Source organism: Haliaeetus leucocephalus, unplaced genomic scaffold (assembly GCF_000737465.1).
Source record: "Haliaeetus leucocephalus isolate CR32 unplaced genomic scaffold, Haliaeetus_leucocephalus-4.0 Scaffold1, whole genome shotgun sequence".
Classification (NCBI taxonomy): domain Eukaryota; kingdom Metazoa; phylum Chordata; class Aves; order Accipitriformes; family Accipitridae; genus Haliaeetus; species Haliaeetus leucocephalus.
Genome location: NW_010972437.1, coordinates 12,701,489 through 12,727,520, shown reverse-complemented (window position 1 = coordinate 12,727,520; position 26,032 = coordinate 12,701,489). Strand labels below are relative to the sequence as shown.

The following is a 26,032-nucleotide window of genomic DNA, read 5'->3' as shown; positions in this document are numbered from 1 at the left end:
TTTAATGTTTAACTGAAGGTTTGAAAAGTACTGGCCATCAGCAAAAGTGAATAAAATAAAAATGTTCTGGGTTTTTTTTCCCCTTTGAATGTACAACAATTAAGAAATTATCTACTTATGAACAATCTTAAAATAACAGGTTGCTCTATCCAGTATAGCATGCAGGAGAAAATCTAAAAAAGTCAAGTCACAACAGCATGTGAGATGGAGAAATTCAGATGTAGTATGAGATCTATTAACTGCCTTTTGACTGTGGTGGAGGAGCAGGACATCAAGGAGGAGAATACATGATTAAAAACTTAGAATTGGAAACAGGGAAGAAGAGTCTTCACAGAATGCATTCTAAAAATTTTGCCTTTGGTAATATTCTTATAAACCATCTTTCAAAATTTTAGATACTGTTGGGTCCCTGTGTGGCATTTGGCTGTTCTTTAGGGGGAGTTCATGTGGGGCAGCTATATGAAATGCAGTAGATAAGTCTATAATAATTTTAAGGTAACAAAAATATTTAATAATCACCAGTTGCCGTCTATCTTAATTTTGTTAGCTCTATCTATCAAATATCACAGTAGCTGAAGTTGAGCAAAACCATGGTCTTCTATATTTCCTCAAGTGATTAATAACTCCTGGCCTGAAAATTCTGTAATTGATTTGATGTTTGAGAGTTAATGTTGATCAAGTATCAAATGGTTTTGGTTATATGGTTCAAAGTGGCAGTTTCCCAGCTATCAGCAGCTTTGAAGAGCCCAACTCCAGATGTGGCTCATTCTTCTCTTGGATGTTTTCCTATAGACCAGGTAACTTATGTTCCTGTAATGGGGAGCAGACAGTTATGAAACCTTGCATTTTGAAGGATTAAACTGTACATCAGGAAAAATCAAACTTGAAGCAGCTGGGGGGGGGGAGAAAAAAAGGAAAAAAAAAAAAGGCGAAAGGAAATCTAAGCATCTAACCGTTTGAGAAGGCCAGGTATGTTCAGGCTACCTTGTCAGATATTAGGATGAGACTACAGTGGCTTGGCAGCTTCCCCCTTCTTATTAGCCAGCTGGATTACAGCAGCAGTCCATCCAAGGAAGTAATTCTTACAACCAGATATCTAGCTTCTCTGCCAGCTCACATTTAGTTTTGAAAGCAATTAACTGCAAGGAACTTGATTGCATCCAGCCAGTAATTTCCTTTGGACTCAGAGATAATAACAGAAACAGAACCAGAAATAGTCCTCTCGTGCTACACGCAATGTAATTTAATGCAATTCTTCTAGCCTTCATCTAAATGAATATTAGGCAAGTGAGTTTAAAACTTTCTTCTTCTTCTTCTTTTTTTTTTAAATTGCAAAGCTGCTGGAGCCCCCAGAAGTGATCCTTGGTCTGATTATAGCATATGTGTTTACTGGAGGTTGCACAGACTTTAGTTGTAGCTGCAGCGTTTATATTGTAATTAAGGCTGTGTCAATGTTTCTGTTATGTCCTTGCTTCAACAAATTACTCCAGGCTGAAACTTGATGTACATGACCAAAATTCACTCTTTGCAATGCACAGGAAGTAGACTGTGTTTCTCTGTGTGGCAGTAGCACACTCTCCACTCTTTTTTGTTTCTCATTGTGTTGAGTATTTTTCTTGTAAATCTCAGTTTAGGTGCAATTCATTTTAAGATTGGCAATAATGTAAAGAAGAACAAGTACAGAAACAGTTTTTCCTATGTGAGTCCTAGAAAAAAACAGTAAACGTAAATGCTTAACTGCACCAAGAAACCAAAGGAAAGGCATTCAAAAAAGAATTTTAGGGGTGGAGGGGTGAGAAGCCAGAGAGGAAGCTTCCCAATGAACATAAAAATTCTTGGTCTATGCTGCTTTCTTCCTCAGGTTGGACCTGCCAGCAAGATGACTTTTCAATCTCGAAGTCTATGTGGTCTATCTAGCTTTTCCTTCCCCATCATTAGCTTAATAGCAGGGTTTTATGAGCATATAGCTATTTACACTGCACTTCTATTACTATGGCTGGTGTCTAGTACAAAAAGAGGTTATTTTCTTTCAAGCTATCTCTTCCCCACAAGTAGAACAAATGACTGCTTCCCACCCTCTTCATGAAATTGTTCTCCCAAGAGAGAAATGCTTCTTGCCTTTTGCTTCTCCTTCAAAATCCAAGAAAGCTCCGTCCCTTCCAGCTATTCATGCCCGATAAAAAGGCAAAGGGAAGGTGCTTGGGCAGACAGAATCTTTTTCAATAGACATTGCTCATCACTGGAGTTCTGGAATAAATCTAATACTACTCTTCAGGTTTGATAAGGTTAGGTACCTTGAGTGACTGGCCCTTTACGCCACTTTTTTTGTCAGTGAAGAGACTAGATCCTCCAGGGGATAATTCAGAACATCGCTGGAACCTTAAAGCAAATAACCCAACACCTTTTATTTTCCTTTTGCTTAGAAATTGTACATTTTACATGTCATCAGAAAGGAAGGGTAATTGAAAAAATGGCTGATAATTCTACTTTTTATGCAAAAAATATAACAATTATTTCCTCAATTAAAAGTGTTTCCTTCTGCTTTTTAAGAATTTTTTATATATATATTTTAAAAGCAGATTGTATTTCTGATATAAAATTGTGGAAATAATTAAAGGTTACTGTCTGTATTCTTCCCACTCTGTCAGTATATTTGCAGGACATAGGGTCAGTAGAAAACTGATGAGGCCAGCAGGAGATTTGAAGCTAATGTGATGTTATGCTCCTAATATCCTCTTCCTAATCATGTACTTAGGAAAATGAGTTAAGCACAAGAAAATATGCACAAAGGTACATATGTTTTACTTATATTTGACTAAGACCAGTTTTCTTATTTATTTACATAGTGTTAAAAAAAAACCCTTTCCAAGAAGAAAATTGATTCATTTATCATTTCAGGAGAACAAACAGTGGGAGTTTAATACACAACCAGATAACAGATTAGTTTACAAAGCCATTCTGCAATTAGAGATGCTTAGGTTTGAATGTGCCCTCTTCCCCCTCCTCCCTGCACCTCTGGTAGATACATCCGTACTTGCAGCTTGTTGCAACTTAATATTGTGGCTATGATGGTTTGCTCCAGGAAAAAAAAAGCCTCACAGGTGAGTTATGTGCTATAATGTCTAGCCATCTCTTTGTTAGTTACATCTCCATGAAGAAAAGCAACTGTTAAAACAGTAGTACATTAGGCCACTTACATGCATTCCTATTCTTTTGAGGAGCTGGCTTGTCAGCAAAGTGTAATGTTCTTGAATACAGTGACTGCTTAAAAAACATAGCCAAAAAGAACCCACAACCCGCCACCTAATCAAAGATCTGAGAATGGAAAATTTAATTGAATGGAACTACGAACAAATTCACGCAAATCACCATGCTGCCCACTGGAAATAATACCCATTGTAACAATTTTTCTTTCATAGTCTCTTATTTGTGTACTACTACTTTCATTTCTTCATATGTACAATATCAAGCAAACTACCATCTCTGGGAACGTAGGATGTAAAATGTAAATGGGACTGTCAGCAAAACCTGCTCTGTTCCCGCAATTTTATTTCCTAGCTGACAAAACAGTTTGCACAGTTTTATTTAGTTACAATTCAAGTAAACCATTACAGAATAGTTTACCAGAACTCATTGAGTAAATAAGGAAAATGAATAAAAATAGACATAAAAAATTAGGATCTTTAAATGTGATTCACAATTACTGTACTCATAGCTAACACTCTTTTCCTCCTTCCTCTTTGTTAGAAGCTTTCCATGCAATAATTCTTCTGATGATATAATAGCTCTTGGATATGAAAACATTCTCTTTACTGAATGAAAGCTGACTAGCTTCAAATGTAGAAGTGTACATAAAGGGGAAAAAAGTAAAACCCTCAATGCTCGTTTTTGAAACAGGAGTCCATGAGTATATGAAGATATGATTAAAGAAAAAAAGGCCTGCTACATCTTCGTATTAACTTTCAATGTTATAGGTAAACAGTGTTTCCTGCCAAGTCACAGTACCATTCTGTTAGTGCTTGATATAATATTTAGCATTGTTTTGGGATGTGTGATCATGTGATTCCTACTTTCTATGTGGCAACCAATGCAGAAACAATCTGTCAAGGACTGTCATTGAGGATCAATGCTAAATGTTACTCAGCAGGATGCAGACTGTATCTCGGTGGGTGTCCTCCTACTATGCTTTGATTATGTTTGTTGTAAAGAAAAGCCTAGTTGTGCTTACAGCATTCATATTTCACCCCCACTGTGGAAGACATATTACAGCCTCTTGATTTGTCCCTGTTTCAACAGGATGTGTTGTTTAAAAACATATACACAGCATTTTCAAAGATTCCTTCAGTATAATCTGATTATAAAGGGGTTATGTGACAGTTTGTCTCTGGTGCTTATTGTGTGGCTTAAACCTCTGAGGACAAGCTGACTGAACATCCATACAATTTAGAGTCTGATGGCAGCTGTGGTTCAAAAATGTTGTTTTGGGCCAGATCTAGGGTCATCTGAGGAGGTACTTTGGCATACACCAAGGTAATAGAAGGATTTTATACTACTTATTGCTTCTTATAACTTCGTTAGATGACAATATGGTAGGCTGGGTATGTGGGGGGAAGATTTAATTAAACAGAGTAGTGGTTCATTAACTTAGAGCAAGAAGGGAAGGGAAAAGAGGGAGAATTTTTTTTATACTTTACTGTGTGAGTGGGGAGTAGTAAGTCTACAGATAAATCCTCATCTCTGAGCATTGATAAATAGGTAGGGTTATATATTGTGAAAGAGAAACAGATATTACACTGGATAGCAAGCTGACATGTTGTTTTTATAAAAGGATATTTCAAGCAAAAATATATATTTCAGGGAGCGTGTCTGTGTTTTCCATATGACAAAAACACTCACCCATGACTTCCCATTGCCTCTTAATGTTTGTTGTCTTTGATATGGTTTTATAACACTGGTGCTCTACTAACAAACTTCCAGGCGTGAACGAATACATACTAGAAGACCTTACCATGTAGATGAAGCTGACAAGTACTCTCTAGATGATGATCTGGTAAATCTAGAAGTTCTAGATGAGGTACTGTACTGTCTTGTATAGCAGTTTCTGACAATTGTGCCTCACATTTTGCCTGTTTCTGCTTTTTGGGCTTCTTTTAACAGAATGAGAAGAGTTCCTTCCTGCAAGCTTTTTTCTCACCATGGCAAAAGAATTGTCACGTGACTGATCTGCTATCATCACTTCATTAATATTCTGTATAGTGACATAAAAGCAGTAGCAATGAATTGTATTATGTGGAAGAATTTAATTATGAGTGATGCTAGTTTAAGTTATTTTGTGAGTTTCCTAAAATATGAAGTTTAGTCATGAAGATCTAGATTTAAGTGTTTTTTTCTCAAATTAATGAATTTATGGAGAGTAGTATGGTATCTACAGCTTCTGGATAAAAAGTGATAAAACAGTATCAGTTGCATATTTCACTATATCACCTATATGCAGATTATCTGTAAATTTTTGTTTTGATGATCCTTAAATTGCATGCCAGCAAGAAAAAGACATAATACTAAATTGTGCTAGTGTCCTGTTTAAAACAGTCTCTTACTACCACTTAAAATTTAATCCTTGAAAAATTATTATCCTTGTCTTATGGTCAAATAAAAAATTAAATGGAAATGTACTATGAAGTGCAGCAATAATGTGCCTGGCCATTTTCTCTTCAGAAGGTTTGCTTCTCAGGCTGGTATAACAAAATATGTACTAATCTGGAAATAGGAGTTGCCATTTAATTTAGTTTTATGGCATTAGCAAGAATTTTGAAAATATTTGTTTGGTTTTGTGGTGTTGGCATTTGAAAAATAATTAGTAGCACTTACAGTAAGTATTTCTTAATCTGTGTTCTCAGTATATTTACAAAAATCTTCCTAACTGGGAAAATACTGTTTAACTATGAAACTTTTTTTAATTTTCTCAGGATACAATTATCCATCAGCTGCAGAAACGCTATGCTGACTTACAAATTTATACTTATGTTGGAGACATTTTAATAGCCTTAAACCCCTTCCAGAATCTCAGCATTTATTCTCCCCAGGTAAGAGAGATTCCAAGCTGTGGACAGTACTCACTTTACATCTTATATTAACACCACTGGCTAAAATACTAAAGTGATGTTGGAAGCTAGGAGCACAGACTAAATGCCAGCCTTTTCTTCTTCCAGAAAAGTCTTTTTTTTTTCTTTCTTTCTTTCTTTTTTTTTTTTTTTTTTTTTTTTTTTTTTTTTTTTTTTTTTTTAATTCGGTCTCATTTGATTTCACTCCTTTCTGCTTGGTGGCACAAATTCCACAGGAGGGGTGAAGATTACCCCAGCTACAGCTGTGCCTCTTGTCTGGCATTTAGGGCTTTCTTCTGGGAAACAGAAGATGGTTATATGAACTTCCTCATGCTGAGGCTGTTACTTCCTGAAGAATTGCTCTGACTATTGGGTTACTACATGTCCTGTGCCATCAGCTGCTGCTTTAAAAGAAACAAGTAAATCAAATGCTGTAAAGATAGAGGCAGCTTAATTCCCTTACAGATATGAAGAGAGGTGGAGCCATAAATCTTAGTCTTCATGGGTGCCTAAATCAGGGTTGCAGGTAGAGGGGCCGGATTTCAGATTCACTGTTGTCTTTGAAGTTTCTTTTGTATAGGTTGGGTATTTTTGAATGCTTGTGTTTGAAATGCTGTTCCTTGTGATACAGTTGTCTTCACTGTCTTGTGCAGGGAAATGTTGGAGTGCATTTTAAGCGTTGTAATTTGTATTCTGGAAATTGGGCAGCGCCAAGAATTACCACTCTTCTTCCAGGTGATTCAGTGGAAATTCTGTGGTAAAACAGGCAACTACCTTCTGTTGAACAGGCAGAAGATAATCACTATCACCTTTTCAGTTCTTAATTATGTAGCGAAGTTGCGTAATTTAACTATCGTGTGTTCTTTTTTAAATTTAGTTCTCCAAGCTTTACCATGGTGTGAAGCGTTCATCAAATCCCCCCCACATATTTGCCTCTGCGGATGCTGCCTACCAAAGTATGGTTACATTCAGCAAAGATCAGGTAAGAATATGTTCATTTTGTTTTATATTTCATATTAATTGTACTGCCACTCTGCTACGTGGCTATGGCTAATGTTCTGTTACGTTGTACTTCGGGAAATTTTTTCTTTAAGCCGTTTATTCCTACATCAGGAAAACCATCAGGTATGGGAATTCTGAAGAGCACACAGTGGCATAAAAGAGACTAAAAGGTCAAATAATGTGATAGGGTTACCTGACCAATCTAGTTTCCTGGACACCCATGAAGTCCTGGCAGTTGACACAAGCTGCAGAGTGTTGCCGCACACTCTGATTCTAGGCTGTCTTGCACTAGGTATTGTAATGATTTACACCTGTGTAAAATAGGAGAGTCTCAATGCCACAGCAGATTAACAAGAGTTTGAACCAGTTTTCTGTTGCATAAAGACACTATCAAGCAATGGATAATCAATTACTTTAACTACAATTCACAAAAAATAGGAACATTAACTAATTTTTTTAGTAAAATTTATTAAGGATAGATCTAATATAAATGTAATACGGACACAAATCCAAATATACAGCAATGATTTTAATGAGAATGAAATACTGTGCTGTAGAAGCTAGATTTCTTTTTATTATATGCTTAAGATTCTAACTTTGTACTCTTTCAAATTTGATATGCTGTATATACAATAAATATTGAGGGCTAATAATTATTTTTATTTATAAAAACCTCCTGATTTTACCCTGCACATCACACAATAATTCATAGAAAATGCTTTTTTAAAATCACAAAAGCAGAATAAAATAATAAAAAACCTGCAATCAGAAAATACCAAGCAAAGATGACAAATAAAAGGGACATTGATAGTGAAGAAAAAAGGAGTTCTACTGAGTATTTGGAAGTACACTGGCCTGAGAGATGGCTAGTACTTCTTTAATGACTTAAATGCTCTTTGATGGAGGCATTAACTTATTCTGCAGGAGTACTTGTTTTCTTTATGTAAGAACTTGTTGTCTGGGGAAAAAAATTAGTTTTGACATCAGCCCATCAGGCTAACTTTGTACATATTTAATATTGTATGTTTCATACCTGTTTAAGAATTAATTTGCATTTAAATCTAAATCAGGTTCCTGTTTTCTGTTTGCAAAGAATTACAGGAACATGTTTATCTCCATTACCTGGCCAATGTTATGTTGGTTCTTCAGGTAAAGGTGCATTAGAGAAGCACTGTAGCCAGACCAAAAATGTATTGATTCTGTTTGTTTTATGCATTGAGCTTTGCCTTGTATTTTCCTGTGAAGCCTGAAAATTGACTCCAAGTCTAACATTACTTCTGAAACTAAAGTCAAGTTCTGGCCAATTCTGCAAGAGTTTTATGAAGAACTCATGGGCTTTAACTGTATAAACTGTTGTATATGACTTGTCTAGTCACACAAAGGTGATTAAATTAGGTATCATAACCCTGTAAATCTATCATTGGGTTATCTGTTTCCAAGAAGAACAAAAATACCCAACAAGAAGCAAATAAATGAGCTGCAAATATCATATTGCACACATTATTGAGTCAATCCCTGCACCTGCTGTCAAACACCGCAAGACACCACCAAAGTACTGCTACATCTTTCAAACCTTTTCACAAAGCTCAGTTCTATATGAAGTGTCATTGCATCAAGTATTTTAGGACCTTGTATCTTCTCCTAGCCAAAAATCTTGTATGTTCACAGTGTGGTGCATATAATTTTCAGGTGTTTGCATAAAACCACACAAATCTATGCAACTTCTCAATGTTAACATTTTAATTATATGTCAGTTAATATTGTACCTTAAATAGACTAATATTTGTACTGGTGATCCGTAGAACACATGAAAAAATGGGAAAATAATAAATGCTGTTAGAATTCTTACTTGCTATGACCTGAAGTGTTCATGCTTCAGTGTTCAGGTGTGAACTGGCCTTCAAGGTGTACTGGCCTTCTACTTCCATCTTGTCCATGAAGTGTAACAGCAGAAAGGAGGATACCAAGTGATTTAGACCATTCTAGCTAATTCCTGAGTCTGGAAGCCATTAGGAGAACCTATCAAATACCATGTGCTAAGGACTGCTGACTCAAGAAGATGGATATGTTCTCCCAGAATTATCCAATGAACTCATGCATATTTTTCTGAAATGTATAGGTGTTAGTTTGCTGTTCAAGCTTGAATACCAGCATCACCTACAGAATAACCTCTCTACACAGCAGCAATTATTTAAGGTTATTTTTAAAGCCAGGAGCAGACTTTTGGTCAGTGTATTAAATACATCTGTATGCTGTGTTTCATGTTCATATGAAGACAATGCAGTGAGCTCAGATGCACTGTTGAATTATGTCACATCAATGGAGCTGTGGCATTTTTCTGAATTTTAAGCATTTGAAACAAGCTGCATATGTGCATAGTGTGTGTTAGCCTGTAGACGTGGTCACTCATTTATGTGTTTTAGCCCTTAGTAATTCAGTCACTGCTTCACACATGCACATTGCTATCAGGCATTGTGAGACACATTTTAGTAATCTAGGGAATATATTATTATACTGAGCCTTTGCTCATCTTTCCTTTCAGAAGGGAGTTTAGGGAGTTGACCCTTGCAGTATTTTGTAGACTTGGTACTTAATATTAAATAACAGATAGAAGCAGTAATAGCTGAAATTGACCATGTGGTGAGCTGTGCACTTAACTATTTTGTTTTGTGTGTTCAGTGCATTATCATCAGTGGAGAAAGTGGTGCTGGAAAGACAGAAAGTGCCCATCTGATCGTCCAACATTTGACTTTCTTGGGAAAGGTATTTCTTAGACAACCATGTAAAACTATGAACAAATCCTCCAAAATCCACCCCCAATTTCCACTTTATTTAATCTTTATTACTTAAAGTTGTTCTTGTGAATTGTCCCACTTGAGTTAGGGACAGAGTAATCATGCATGTGAGAGTATTGAATTAAGATAGTGCAGTATGACCCACACTAAGCCATTCAATATTTTTTTAAAGAGAAGGTGCCAGATCCTGAGTGTTCAGCACCTGTAGCTACCTACAGTGTTTATCACATATACTGTTGTTCATTTATACAATAAAGAATGACAGATCTTGCTATGGCTCTAATCTTAGAAGCTCTTACACATTTAAATGTTATGAGTAATGCTGTTAGTGCAAAATGATGGCAAAATCAAGTGTATAAGGTTAACCTTAGATAGATGTGTTTAGTTTTTTATGGTTTTGGTACTCTAGCTAATTATATGACACCACAGAGGCAGAACAATTGCAGAGAAAGAAGAATCTGGTTTTTCCTACCTGTGGGAGACTTCCTCATCAATTTGTTGGTCCTGTTATTGTATAAGTAGAAAGGTTAACACAGTATCTAAGTCCATACAAGCGTGAGAAAGGGATGCTATGCTTCTGAAGCAAGAATTTGATTGTGGGTAAGCATTATATTCTTTTAATGATCCTTCTGATCTGTATCTGTTTTGTCAAGGCCAATAATCGTGCTTTGCGTGAGAAAATTCTTCAGGTGAATCCTCTGGTTGAAGCATTTGGGAATGCCTGCACTGCCATCAATGACAACTCAAGTCGCTTTGGGAAATATCTGGAAATGATGTTTACGCCCACAGGAGCTGTAATGGGGGCAAAGATTTCTGAATATCTACTTGAAAAATCAAGGGTCATAAAACAGGCTGTGTAGGTATATTAATTGTCTGTCCTTTCACATTTATATAATGTCTGGATTCTGTTTAGTTCTCAGAAATTCTTTATTTTAAATGCTTTTGTGTCTCCTGCTAAAGCAGTGATCCTTTGTACAGTGCTATGATGACAAGAATAATCAATTAGGTTCTTCTGGAGTGGAAGCCAGAGCTGCTCCATTCTTTGGAGAAATACTGTGGTTGGCTGGGTTTTCTGTGTTTCACAGTTGCTGATCCTACACCATTAAAACAAGTGGGAGATTTGCCATCTACTTCAGTGAGCTCATGATAAGAACTTCTACTTTTACATTGTACAAGATGCGACAAGAATAAACACATGTGCTTTAAAAGGACACTTTTTTCTTCCAGGGGAGAGAAAAATTTCCATATATTTTATTATATTTACGCTGGCCTTTATCGTCAGAAGAAACTTTCTGAATATAGACTTCCTGATAAAAAGCCTCCTAGGTAACTATCACTCACTTGTTTTAACTGCTTGTTGTAATTAGCTATTGATCAGCTCTTGCTTTCAGTATGATGCCTTAAAATCTCTCTTAATCCTACTCCATCCCTTAAGGATCTTTTTTAATCCTCCCAAGCAAAGAAGAGGATGGACAATAAAGCATTACATTATTTGTATCTGTTTGAAAACTTGAACTATTTCAAGAGGAGGGAGGAGGAAGAATCAAGCTTATTATTATGTAGCTATTCTGTCATACTTGCAAATCAGGAAAAAACCTTATAATTTCTTACTGTAATGCTTCAGTAAGAACCCAGAATATGCTTTGGAGTTGTGTTTTTTAATTGGTATTTGTACTTTGGGTGCCTCTGATATGTATCGGGTGAGGGGATGTGTGTGAAATGTTGGTAGCACTGTAATAGATAATTTAAAAGTGTCCTGGTTTTGGCTGGGATAGAGTTCGTTTTCCTCCTAGTAGCTTGTATAGTGTTATGTCTTGGGTTCAGTATGAGAAGAATGTCAATAACACACTGATGTTTTCAGTTGTTGCTAAGTAGTGTTTATACCAAGTCAAGGGGTTTTCAGCTTCTCATGCCCAGCCAACAAGAAGGCTGGAGGGGCACAAGAAGATGGGAGGGGACGCAGCCAGGACAGCTGAGCCAAACTGGCCAAAGAGGTATTCCATACCATGTGACATCATGCTCAGTATATAAACTGGGGGGAGTTGGCCTGGAGGGATTGCTGCTCAGGAACTAACTGGGCATTGGTCAGCAAGTGGTGAGCAATTGCATTGTGCATTACTTGTTTTGTATATTCCAATCCTTTTATTATTATTGTCATTTTATTATTGTTATTATATCGTTATTAGTTTCTTCCTTTCTGTTCTATTAAACTGTTCTTATCTCAACCCACAAGTTTTACCTTTTCCCTTCCGATTCTCTCCCCAGTCCCACTGTGGGGCAGGGGGTGAGTGAGCAGCTGGGTGGTGCTTAGTTGCTGGCTGGGGTTAAACCATGACACAAAGAATAAGTAAAAGTTAGTGCAACAGAAGCAAAAACTATTTTTGAATTAGCACCAAAGTATATAATTGGAAGATACTGAAATAAATGTTCTTTCCAGTTACCAAGGTACTTGCATTGAAGTCACTGGAGGTTGTACTGGCATATCTGCTAGTGTGGTCCTTTCTTTCTCCCACTCTATTTAGATACATTGATAATGAAACTGGAAGAGTAATGCATGATATTATTACTAAAGATTCCTATGGAAGACAATTTGAAGCGATTCAGCATTGCTTTAGAATTATAGGATTCACTGACGAGGTAAGAGATCCAGTTGCTAAACCATTATTGACCTTCTTTATAAAAACCACTTCCAGTGCTGCCTGTGCACAGGCTGCCATTTGGTTTTGTGGATACACACCTGTGCCACAGAATCTCTCTTATGACAGAAGTGAACTGTGAAAACATAACCACACACTCCGAAGCCAAGACCAGCCTAAGGTCTTAGCTGGTACTCAGGCAAGTCCATTCCCAATTCTCTATCACACTGTTTTCTGTGTCAACAGCAGCTTACCTGAATTTGTAGAACTTGGTCTCAGAGCAAGCTACAAGCTTTGATAGCCATTCCAGTGTCCACCTTTTTCTTTCATAGCCTAAATATGTTCTATATATGTAATTGGATTCCTTAAAAGTGCTTCTTGTCATCTTTTACAGGAAGTGTACTCAGTGTACAGAATTCTGACTGGAATCTTAAATACTGGAAATATTGAGTTTGCTGCCATTTCTTCACAGCACCAAACAGATAAAAGTGAGGTTCCCAACCCAGAAGCCTTAGATAATGGTAAACACATTTTCACATTGTCAGTTCTGTAAATGCAATATGGTTGTATTTGTGAGAATCTCTAACTCATGGTAAAAGTTGGGCAATGCTGGTGATTTCCACTGCATAATCACAGTCATGTATCTTTTTCCCACTGTCTTTCAGCTGCTGCACTACTAAGTATTGGGTCAGAAGAACTTCAAGAGGCCCTAACCTCCCACTGTGTTGTAACACGAGGGGAGACTATTATCCGAACAAACACCGTGGACAAAGCAGCTGATGTGCGAGATGCCATGTCTAAAGCACTTTATGGCCGGCTCTTCAGCTGGATTGTAAATCGTATTAATACGCTGCTTCAGCCAGATAAAAATATATGGCAAGTTACACATCACTGAATCATGTGTATTTACTGTGCATAGGTCTTTGATGGGTTCATCCATTTGTATATTTTTGATTTTGCAGAAAGGGTGCTGTGTTTATTTTGGCTAAGACTTCAAAATGGCTTTCATGCTGTGATACTGAATTCTGTTTCCAGGACATTAACCCCAACATTTTCAAAGAGCTGAGTGGAATTTAGCTGCTGAACCCAACAGAAATTGGGTAGTTAAAGTGCCATACAATTCTTTAAAAAGATGCTTCCTATGTAGTGAACGTTAAAATCATACCAAAGGCTGGTAAATAATTGGAGTACACGGAAAAATATTCATAGTCCTTACAGTCCTGCTTTTGTAAACTGATCTCAGATCTTGGATTATTATTACAGATCTCAGATTATATTACAGATCTCAGGTTATTATTGTGCTGCTACTTGAGATGTAAGTGATGATTTTTTGTTTTTCATAATTACAGAAGAGTTCACATTGTGCATCCTTATGATTTCATTGCCAGGTACTGATCTGGCTGCTTTGGTCTTTTCAAGCAGCTGTAGAGATTTTTAGAAACAAGAGAACCCCTTAGGTGGTATGAAAATGCCTCTGATCTGAGATCTCTACTTGGCACTTCACTATATCATATAGACATGTCCTCATCCATACTTGCAGTTCTAGTGGTGACTGTGGTATACTTGAGCTAGTACGTGGGCTCTTAACAGTCCTGCTTGTAGCAGCAGCAGACTTGGTAATTACCCTTCTGACTGACTACAGCAAAAACGTACTATTAAAGCTTGACAACTTTTGACTACCTGGAGGAGCAGACAATAGATTTTATTTGGGATCTGCCTACTGAAACCACTTGTTTTAATATGGCTGCTAAGGGTCTGTTACTATGTACCTATAATTCTCCTGCCTTCTTCACAGAAATCTGCAAGAAGCAAGTGGAAAACAAAAGTGTTAATGATGCTGAACAATGCACAGGTTGTCTTAGGTTCAAACACACTTCTTTTCCTCTCTTTTTGCAGGAGAATGAATCAATTATGCAATCTTGGTTACCATGTTTATTTTTATTTTAACTTGGTGTTGCCCGTGATGAATTTTGTTTGTGTTTTCACATGCAGTAATGCTGAAAATGGGATGAATGTTGGGATACTAGACATATTTGGATTTGAGAACTTCGCAAGAAATTCGTTTGAACAGCTGTGCATAAATATTGCTAATGAACAGATACAGTTTTATTTCAATCAACATATCTTTGCACTTGAGCAGGTAAATTCAACTCTGATGAGGTCTAGTTGAATCAGCCATCCTGAACCATAGATCATATTCAGGAGTACATTGTAAACTATAAAATGGGTATGTGATTTAAATGCAAGATAATGACATCTTTCAGTTGAAGTTTTGTAAATAATGTTACTGGGGCCTATAGAGTATTGCTGTGCATCATAAATGTCCTAATGATGGTGTTGCTTTTACTGGTTCAATATTAAAACTGTGCTGGTGACTTTGTAGATGGAATATCGGAGTGAAGGAATTGATGCTACTACAGTGGAGTATGAGGACAACCGTCCACTTCTAGATATGTTCCTCCAGAAACCCATGGGTCTCCTGTCTCTGCTAGATGAAGAAAGTAGATTTCCTCAGGCGACAGACCTTACTTTAGTTGGTATGTGCAAACAAAAATTCTGGGAAATAACAAATATATTTTGAGAGGGCGGAATGACATCTTTACTCAAGTTTTACTAGCCTAGTCATCCTGCTGAGCCTGTGCCATTTCAATTGACATTATATTTTTCATTGCGCTTCATCATTTTTCTTTGCTTATGTGTTTTCTGTTCTTTTTATATTGCAAAAGTTATCTTATATATCAGGTGTCAAGGGGTTATTGTATTTCCAGTGTTACAAGGAAATAACCTGTGTCTTGTCCCTGTATGTGGGGTACAATAAGCAGCCTTTATCCCCATTTACTGAAGGGAAGGTTGTGCCTAAGACCACCCTGTGAGCAGCATTAGTGTTGAGAGTAAAATTTAGATCTCCCAGGCTCCTAGGCCCATGTTTATCCAATTAGAAAATACTGCTTCACTCCAGATTATCTCATCATAAATAGAAAGTGTGTGTTATTTCTGGTGTGCCATCTGGCTGAATATTTCCTTTCCTTCATACATATTTTATGTATATCTTAACAAATCTTGGTGCCAACTTTAAAAAGTGCAGCACATGCCATATTTAAAACTGTTGTCTTGCTTTTATTTACTAGAGCTACATTCTTCCCTGCAACAGGAAACAGAGAGTTCCAGTTCCTTCAATGGAATGTGCAGCAGAGAGTCAAACTGTTAGTCAGAGAAAAATAACAGCTGCCTGTTAAATTGCATGATACATTTATGAGATTTTTCACTTCTGCTAGGCTGAGATGAAACTTGAATTTAGGTCACAGATAGAATGAATGCTATGGTTTCATTCCAGTCCTCATTTGTGTACTAAAGCTGTATGCCTCCACGTGGGTCCTGTAAATCAGTTAATACTGAATATTGAACTTACACTTTCACAGAGGCACTTTCCTTAGTCTATTGCCGATCAGTCTTACTGCTGATCTGTACACAGTACAGCAGGATCCCTCAAGGAGACAGCAAAGTTGGGATATTTATCCATCTCCAGATGTGCCAGACAGTCATTAATTCCACCACCCTCCCCCCTTGCCCCCCCAAAATTCCAAACTTAGTTCTTTTTGCTTTAAATAGAAGCTTGATTAAATGTTAATAGAAAGAAAAACCTAACACAAAATATTAATGAATTCTAATGTTATAAAAAACATTTTGATAATATTTTCTGACCTACACAACATGACAGAGAATTTTATTAATTGATTCTGGCCTCAGGTCTCCAGTTGCTTATTCACATAAAGAAATATAATAGCAAGCTTTACAGTATCAGCACTAATTTAATTACAAAATATTAAAGAGCATGCAAAATATCACAGGGCATAAAAGACATTTTTCTTAGAAAGTGGTATTTCTTTTTCTGTCTGCTCTTTAGAGGTAGTCACGAGAAAAAGAAAGCCTCTTTAGAAGAGGTTTTAGATAGAAGTCTTTTTTTCTGTGGAAGTCCAAAGGTAAATGAGAGATGGTCCCAGCCTGAAGACATTAACGTATACTTAAAACATGATGCACAAAGTGAAATGAATGGGGAAAGGAAGATAGGGAGAATACAAATAATAGGTCTTTAAGCAACTGAGATATATGCACAGCTTTGAATGTACATAGTTGAAGTAAACCTACTCCAAACCCTATATATGCATATAAGCAAATTCATAGCAAAATATGAGAAGTCATCACACCTTCTCATTGGCCCCTCTTATTTGATAGTTTTCCATGCACAAAATTATCCAAACAGTGGGATTTGAAAGACAGTCTTACTGGGCTGGTTTAGAATGAGCTGTTCAATTCAGAAGTGACAGCTTTGAAGAAAGCACAGAGAAGCTGGTACACAGCTATTTCTGAGCAATCTGATGATATATGTGTTTATAGTAGTTCTGGTTTCTTGAGCAGCAGACTGTCCCTAATTAGGATGAAGATTTTACTTGTCACTCTAGGTCACTTATATCAACGTCTCTTCTCAATGTCTAGATAAATTTGAAGATAACTTAAGATGCAAATACTTTTGGAGACCAAAAGGAGTGGAACTGTCATTTGGTATTCAGCACTATGCTGGAAAGGTAAGGTCATGTGATTTTTATGTAGTTCAAATAACAGTGGTATGGTCATTATTTGTTTTATCCAAAGTTTCTGCTTTGATTTTTTTTTTTTTCATTTTCAGAGACAAAATGATAAAGTTTATGGAAACCTAGAATCTACAATAAAATTTTCATGTGTAGTAGTCCATTTTAGAACCTACCCTTAGGGCTCTTTCACAAATTCTGTAGACAGTAACAACCTTTTATTCTGAAAGAAATCTGGCACCAGAAGCACCATTATTACAGTCATTTCAAATGAGCAACTCTGGAGCCAGAGCAGGCTATGTGATTGTAAACCATTGTGTGAATGCCACAGTAGTTCTGTGTGTGTGTATATAAGTATACAGATAAAATACAATGTAAAACAGCATCTGTAATAGAACTTAAAATCCTATAGAGAGCATTGGAAAGACTGGAGCTAGCTAGCACAGATGTTTTCTTGTACTCTGTAGCACCTAACTTCTTTTGTTCTCAGCAGTTCACATGTTATTTTATATGGGGAATAACAGTCCACTTGTTTTACATAACATGAGCTTTGCTTATGATTTCAGGTCCAAAACCTTGTTTATAAACAAAATCAAAATGAAATAGCCATGTTTTATATAATTATCAATGAAGTCTCATCTCTGGCTCATTATAAGACTCCAAAATTTTAACATATGTTTTAGTAAACGTTGTGCAGCTTTCTGGCTTTTTAAGAATAACTGTAAAATTTCACACAGGTTTAGTAAATTCTTTGTACCCAAATGGCCAAGTCATAAAAGCACTACTGGCCAGTTCTCTATTGCTGGAGAGCATTCAGTTTCTGTGTAAACTAGTGGACTCTAGTGGAATTAGGCTAGAGAGGAATATTGCTAGTGATAATAAAACAGCAGATCTAAAAAATCACTGCAGTTTAAAAAAAAAAAAAAAGAAAAAAGTTAAGCATAATTAACTGATTCTTACATGCATACAAATAGCCAGGCATTAATTTCTAATAAAAACAATTAAAATAATTGAAATAGATGAATGTTTTGTTTTCCTACTATCATTTTCAAAGCAGTGAGAAGCCTATTTTAATGTACCTAGATGTGCAACTTACCCCTGTTCCTCCACAGGTCTAGTTGTAGATCACAGGTTTGGTGCGGACAACAGATAGATGATGAGCACCTGAGAACCATTTCTTATTTCACACCTAAACTGTCAACTTAAGCTTTAATTGAGGTACCTCTGTTATACTGCATCATGCATACCATAGTTTCATGTGACAAAGCATAATACAACATGATTTAAGCCATTTAACCCAATTTGATGTGCAATGACATGCTGTGAATATAGGTGCTGTTTATATCCAGTTCACGTTCTGAAGACACTGCTGTAGCTGTACAATTTTAAGTCCTTTGCAGATAACTCATTGGCTTGTCAGAGCCAACTGGTCTACTTGGTCATCTTGACTGTTTACATTTTAAGGAACAGAGTAGTTTTTGGGTAACCCTGTTTGGCAACTTTTCTGATACTGTTTCCCATGCTAGGTGTTATATGATGCCTGTGCATTCCTTGAGAAGAACAGAGACACTCTTCCTGCTGACGTAGTGGTGCTGTTGCGAACTTCAGAGAACAAACTTCTTCAGCAGCTGTTCTCTAGCCCATTAACAAAAACAGGTATTCTCCGCACAGCTTTGCTCACATTGCAACCTCTTCAGCTACCCACTCCTCTAAAACTTAAATTGTTTCTGGACAATTTTTTTTTTTTTAATTCTTTTTCAGCTCTGCTGTTTAAAGTTTCCTAAGAGAGGGAGAACATTCCTAAAATGTTATGATCGTATTTTTTTTTTTAAATGTGTGGACATGAATTCTTTTAAAAAACCCAGGCAGAAAGATTCATCCCTCACTCCAGCGAAAGGAAGATTATCTAACATGTAGGGCAAGAACTCATTCTCGGAGCAGGATGAGAATATGGGAGTTTCTTGGTTCTTAGTCCTTTACTAAGATCAGTTCTCAATTGATAGATTATTGTGTACCGTGTCTTACAGTTCATAAATCATGCCATGTAGATCAAGTTGTTTTGGTGGTAATATCCATCTATTTAGACGGATTTGTGCAGTACATAAAGTTTCTTACAAATTATAAAAACCACATACTAATCTGCTAGAATTAATTAATTCAGTTGATTTAAAGCTTGTTGACACTGAGTTACACAAAGTGCACACATCTGTAGCTAAATAAAACAGCAAGATGAAGTTTGATTTCTCCATGAATAGATGCCAGAATACCAGTAACCTATGCAAATGATAGTTCTGCAGTATACATGCAAACAAGCCAACAATGTACACAACTCTCAAAACTTCCTACATTTTAAAAGTATCTTTTTCATAATGGGTAAGAAAAAGATGTAATACTAAGGAATAGTCTAAATACGGTGGATTGTATTAGACTGCAAAATTCTTGGGATCTGATATGACACATGCAAATGAGGTTGTTGTGGTTTTAGGTAGAAACATGTACATGCACTAAGTAGTGCTGTGTAGGCTTATTGTACATGGGCTGTAGATGCAATTCTGTGCCTGTGCAGCAGCTCTGTCTGGGATTTCTGGACCCTCAGTAGCCCAGTTATAGTCTCTGGTGATGCCTTTAACCTCTCTTGAGATTTCTATGTAGAAAAAGAACATCTGGAGAAAAACATATATTGGAGCCTTCTATGCACATGTAAAACTGATAGCAAAATATCTGTTTTTCCTACATAGGATAGATTCCTGTTACAATGTCTCTGTTCTTTTTCTGTAATTGGAAGGCTCTAGATTACCCCCCTTCAAATTATGCTTTTAGAGGTCCCTGAGAGGTGAGGATCCAATGAGGAATCTGCCTCTCCTTTCAGCTATGACAAGCTTAGATGGAGGGGGCTATGGTTTAAGAATGAAGTAGGATTGGTTTGTGCCCAAGTAGGGAACAAAGAATCTTTGTGTCTACTTCTGACTTTTGAGGCTGTATTAAACTGGTAAAAGGGATTCTTTTACACAAGCTGGATGGATCAAGCAAAGCAAAAAAGAAAGCTCACATGTGGTCAAATGTGCCTCCACACCCCATACTAGCCATTTCGTACCTTGGAGCTATTGTCAGAATGTAACAGACTAAGTGCTTTGTCCTGGTTATCAGTCCCAATTATTGTAAATATTATACTTTTGATTTTATTGCTATTTTTAAATCAGAATGCTGATGCTTTCATGCAAATTCATCTTCCTCTGGCTTTTTAGAGGTATTTTCAGTGGCAGCAGCACTGAACTTGGGTATTTTGCCCAAGATGCATAAAAGGTTCAGTAAGAAGATACCTCTTGTTGCAGTAATGTATAGTTACCAAATTGGTGTGTTTCCGTTTTTTTTGTCTTGCCTCTTACATTCCTTCTTTGTTTCCTGTTTACATGAATTGCCCGCTTTCTGCCTCCCATTATAGAACATATACCTTTCCATGAAGAGCACACAGCAAGTTGAGTGTTGTCTTTATTTCTGTCAAGTTGGTACAGGACATCCTGTTAAAAAAATTATTGTGCATATGCTCCTGTGCATGGTGTTACAAGAATAGCTTAAAACCCTTATGTCATTTTTATTTTTTAAAAGTCTTTATGATTTTGCTCTATTTTTTCCAGCTGTCTAATATAATTGGCACTCACATCCTGTGTTGGGGCCTCTGTGTTCTAAAATCAGATTGTTGCCAGGTTTAGTTTTGGCAGCTTGCAAGATAAATGAAAGGTTTGGCTGAGAACAGAAGGTATTGCTGGCAATGCTGCTTCATCTCTGCTCAGTGAAGAAAGATAATGCCATTCTCTTAACTTTCTACAAAGAGGCTTTTGTAAACAAAAGAACAGTGACTGAGTAAATGTCCCATCATACTCTGTCCTTGCCTCTTAGCCCTCTTCCCTCCACTCAACATGTGGTTCATTCCTAAAGCAAACCAGGAAAAATACAGATTAAGATTCATAAGCCTGATACAATTTTCTCCAGTTTTTTGTAGATTACTGACTGATGTGAAAGTTAATAATTTACATGGAAGCTATATTGCATCTTTCCAGGTAACCCTGACTTGAAATGAGCCTTCTGCCAGTATCTCTGGTGTTTTGTTTGAAGATGAGTGACAGCACATTCTCACATCTGCTTGCAACTAGCTCTGGAATTTGCAGCGTAGGTGGTTTTTGCCAAGCGGCGATCTCCAATATGTGTAGTAGTCACTAGGTGGTGCTATCCCAGAAGCAAGAGGGAATTTGGGACTGGTAACATGGGTCTGACAAATACTGAAAATGTGGTTCTTAAATACCAGTAAGAACAAAAAGATGCCTTTCCCACCCCGAGAAGATCCTCTGTTTGAAGTATATTTATATAACTGTCATGTATTCCGCTGTCAAAAACTAAGCAGCAGCAAGAAAATAAATATTAAAAAGACTAAGTTCTTTTACTAATTTAAGATCATGTTAATCCCTGTAATTTATCAAATATACTTATCCCCTCTTAACAAAAGCTTCTATTTCACAGTAGCAGACTGTGTAGTTTAAAGGGCCAGGAATTAACAGCAGGACATTAAATATACATTTGTAACAGTAATTTATAGTTAAGAGAGTGCACAATTACTGATATGAGACACCAGAACTTAAACATTCTGGCACTAATTTTGTAGTGTATATGCATGTTTTGTCATCTTTCAGTAGAAACTTAGGCACCTTCGGCACGTTTTGGAATCTGTTCGCACTTCCTAGGGACCTTTAACTTCAAAACTGAATGCACATAGTCTGGTTTAACCTACCAGTTCTCCCAAATGCTTCCGTATTTGTCACTTTTTTCTACAGACACAGCTTCTTGTGCTGAGAATTCTGTATATTCTGAAATTAAAGTAGAATTTACTCCAAATACAAGAGAGAAGTTGAGCATTTTAAAAAAACAAAACAAAAAACGTTGCCACTACTCCAGTTGAATATACATGTTCTCATTCAGATATAATGCATTCCTGTTTGTCTCTAGTTTTAGTTTATTACTGTTGCAGCTAAAGCATCAGAAAGAAAAGGAATCATGATCTAGAAAATGAGTTCCCTTCTAAGAAAAGAGGGCTTTAACTGGAAAAATTAAGGAGAGCCTTAGTACATTCACTAGTGGTATCACTGAGGAGTCAGACCATTTGACTCACCATCCTGATATTTAAGAATTTTTGCAGCATCACCTTTAAGTGGTGGTACTATTGGGCTGCTTGGGCAAAGCACCACTGGGCCTTTTTAAGACTACAGTTCCCTCTTCCACTTTTCCTCTTTCTTACCTTACATCCCCCAGCTGACCAGATCGTGCTGGAGGGATAGAGAAGTGTGCCAGAGGGGCTTCATCTTCTCAGAAAAGCTGCAGCACAACATGATTCTCTACTCCTGAAACACAATCTCTGCAGACTTTTTGCCCTTCTATGACTTACAGACCTTTAGAGCTATTGTCAGGGTTGCTCTGCTCTGCCATAGGTCCTTGCTGGAGAGAGGGGGAAGAGTTGCCACCTGGAGGGAGGGAAGGGGAAATCCTCCAGCCTTCCCACCACCAGAGTAGAGATGCTGGAAAATGTCCCTGTCCTAGCTCTCAGGATCTGTAGTGGCTGGGCTTGACCGAGTAGAATAAATACAGAGCTGAGTACCATTACCACTACAGCAACGTCACATCGAATGATGTTGGTAGCATTTGGTATTGCTCACATATTCAGAGTGATATAGTATCAACATGTCATCCATTGCTAATAAACACTCCTTGTTCATGGTGCCCAGATATTTGAGCATAATCTGTCAAAGAGAACTGGGATGAAAGTTTTCATGACCTTCACTGAAGACTTAGGATAGTGATGTTTTAACAAGGGAATTTTTTTTGTCCAAAATAGGAGGAAAACAGATTTTTTTCGAAACCAAATTAATTATAATTAGCCTGCCTAAAGGTCATTTCCTCTCGTCAGTATTGATTTTTAGTCTGTGTTCTTTGTGCCTTTGAGTCTCCAGCTCTGCTTACAGCCCTCAGACAAAAAGAAATTATAAACAATGTATGTCTCATATTAAAAAAAAAAAAAATCCCCAAAAAACCACCAAAAAAACTAATGGACCATGTGTTAAGAGAGAATGTGAAAAAAATGTTTCAGGCTTTCTTTATGCACACTAAAGAACACAAGAACTAGAGCCTTTTGCAAAATCCCTTTAAAGAACTGCTTTTTGCTACGCCTTGGTGACAAGAGTACTATCTCAATATTTATTTGTCCATAACTTTGATAGCAGCTGATTCCTCATGAAGAGTCAAAAACTGAGGGAAACAAATGGATTTTCTTGCATTTCAGTCCCATGAACAGATACTACTGGGCATGCAGTGAAATCTTGGCCAGTTGAAATCGTAGATGCTTTGCCATTGTTTTCAGTGGAAACATGATTTGACTTGTCATGTTTGTGACTGTGCACTTCTACTGAGCACAAGCCCTTCCTCTAGTGATACTTAGTGGCAGGTCTCTTGGCTTGGTGTGTGTCATTCTTATGCCTGGAAATATAGCGTGTTTCCATTTGGGCTTAGCGGATTTTTTCTCTTAATTCCACACATCACAATAGCGCAAAAGACTCAAATACATCTTAATTTTACTGATTTATTCTACAACAAAATCTTTTTATAATGGTACTTCTGTGTTAGTATTTTCACCTCTAAGAGATAACTGTAGGCACTCTAAGTCAAATGAATCAGAAACAAAGCCACTGTAATTATAATCTAGTTACTTAAAGATGAATCAGAATTTATATTTTGTAAGAATTTGGGTCAAGTTAATGGAAGCTATATATTATCAGTCGGGCCACAGAGGCTTTCCTACTTCAACTGGTCCATATGTTAAAAGCATATAAAAGTTAATCGGTTTTGCTTTGGTGCCAGCGTGTTGTGTGCAAAGAGAGGCTTTAAACCACAGCTGTGCAATGTAACAATTGTGAACTTTACTGGGTTGCAGATGTGGGACATCAGTAAACTAAATTAAATGTAGCTTAACTGAGTTTAGAGGTAGAGTGTTGGATTATGTTTTATTTAGTTTTTCAGTTGAGCATTTTACAGTTCAGTGTTTCTTTCTCTTCATATCCTAAGGTTTTGTGTCATAGGACAAATGCGGTACACCGATGCTTATAAGACTTGCTGGCAGTAGGATGCAAAACATGCCCTAAAAATCAACTCATCTAGAAACAGAACCATCTATCAGATCAAAGTTAAGGTCTCAGTCCTGCTAAAGCTTTATATAAGACATAACAATTATTTACTGTGGAGATTAACTCCCTATAAATATAGAGTGTCAGTGAATCTCTGGAATTGCACATGGCAATAAGCACAAAAGCTGAGGAGGGTCAAGATAGATTTATCCTCTTTATGTTTGGTACAGGGTGTTGCCCAAGCACAAGTCCACTGGTTTTAATATGAGACTTCACAGATTACATTGTACTGAAAATGGGCAAAGGGCATAGATTTTTTTTTTTTTTTTTTTGCCTCCAAGTGCTTGCAAACTGAACCCTAAAAAAAGTAAAAGTGGGCAAGTTTAAGAACAGGTCTTGATGAGCTTACTGATTTGATTCATAATAGGCCATTCTCTGTAGAACAAATTCTGAGAATAATTTTTCTTTACCCTTCTCTCAGAAGAGAGGAGGTATCTTTTCAATTTTCATGTTTCTGGCCTAGCTTCTCAATTTTATAATGAACATTATCTCACACTAGTGAACAGTAATTAATCTTAACACTTCATTGTATACTAATTAAATTCAAAATGTGTTGATGTTGAGGAATCAAAAGATGTATTAGAAGATTATACTGTTTTTAATATTAACTAGCAGGCTGTGGGATCTCACTGTGCAGCATATACAGAATTTAAAGAGAAATATTCAGAGAACATTATACAGTAGTTGTTTTAATGAGTAGTTTACTAGGCAGTTTCTACAGGCACTATGTGCTCTAAGGTCAAACTGTGTCAAAGATGCTTGGTACGTTATTGGAAGCATTCAGTAGCTCTCAAGATCAAATCCTAGAAGAGCAATTATTTTTAAATTTGCTAGTGAGTTTGTAGAGGAGATAAATTTGTTGAATATTCAGATAACCTTGCTGGTTTGAATATCCATAATGGTTTTTGATGTGTCCTTTACAAAGAATGTGTTTATATTTCCCACTCTTTCAAAATAATTGAAATAAGGCTTAATGTATCAGTGGAAAACAAACCTATGAGTCTGTGCTGGATTTTGTATATTTGTTTCAGAGTATTTTGTACTCCAAGTGTGCTGTCTTACTATGATTTATACTTTTATCCATTTTCTTTATTCCTTTACCCTACAACAAACTGTAAAGGTCAGTACTTTACTAAACCAGCATTATCTTTTCTCTTATTATTTGACTACTTCTTAATTATTCCAACCTGACTTGGCTTGTTTTAGGAGAGCTTATAACTGAACTGCCTGGACAGCAGGTCACAGTGTGTGTCAAAGACAGAAAATGTATTTGTGGGTGTTTGTATGAATGGGTATTTGTTTCATTAAGTGTGGAGATACAATATAAATGAGAATAATGTTTTGAATTGCCACAAAAATAACTGATTTTATGCTATCTGTGATAATATATGGAAGTGCTGAGAGCCAGAGGAGCAAACATTCAGTTGAGAAGCCTTTGAGACTTGATTAAATTAGTAGTCAACATCATTAATGCCTAGATTTAAAAAATGGGGAGGCCTGGGACTCTGATAAAGTTCTGTCACCATGTTTCATCCTAAATTAAGACTTTTAAAAGACAGCTTTTCTCTTGAAGTATCAAAACCTGGTTTTGATGCCGTTTTTATCCTGTCTAGCTTAGGGTCTTAACTACTGAGAAGACTGGTAGTCATAGTGAGGTCAGAGAAATTGTTCCTCCATTTTATTCCATGT

General features: G+C 36.7%; 1 protein-coding gene across 1 annotated transcript in view; it reads left to right on the top strand.

Annotated features, from left to right (window-relative positions):
• Positions 1-26,032, top strand: part of MYO3B (myosin IIIB) — a 146,472-nt gene that overhangs the window by 96,136 nt on the left and 24,304 nt on the right. Inside the window, exons 11-23 of the mRNA XM_010569422.1 lie at positions 4,978-5,074; positions 5,967-6,083; positions 6,979-7,083; positions 9,783-9,866; positions 10,552-10,754; positions 11,126-11,224; positions 12,421-12,535; positions 12,929-13,055; positions 13,200-13,410; positions 14,527-14,674; positions 14,918-15,071; positions 17,029-17,117; positions 18,647-18,776. Of these exons, the coding sequence (XP_010567724.1) occupies positions 4,978-5,074; positions 5,967-6,083; positions 6,979-7,083; positions 9,783-9,866; positions 10,552-10,754; positions 11,126-11,224; positions 12,421-12,535; positions 12,929-13,055; positions 13,200-13,410; positions 14,527-14,674; positions 14,918-15,071; positions 17,029-17,117; positions 18,647-18,776 (1,679 nt within the window). The remainder of the gene's footprint in view (positions 1-4,977; positions 5,075-5,966; positions 6,084-6,978; positions 7,084-9,782; positions 9,867-10,551; positions 10,755-11,125; positions 11,225-12,420; positions 12,536-12,928; positions 13,056-13,199; positions 13,411-14,526; positions 14,675-14,917; positions 15,072-17,028; positions 17,118-18,646; positions 18,777-26,032) is intronic.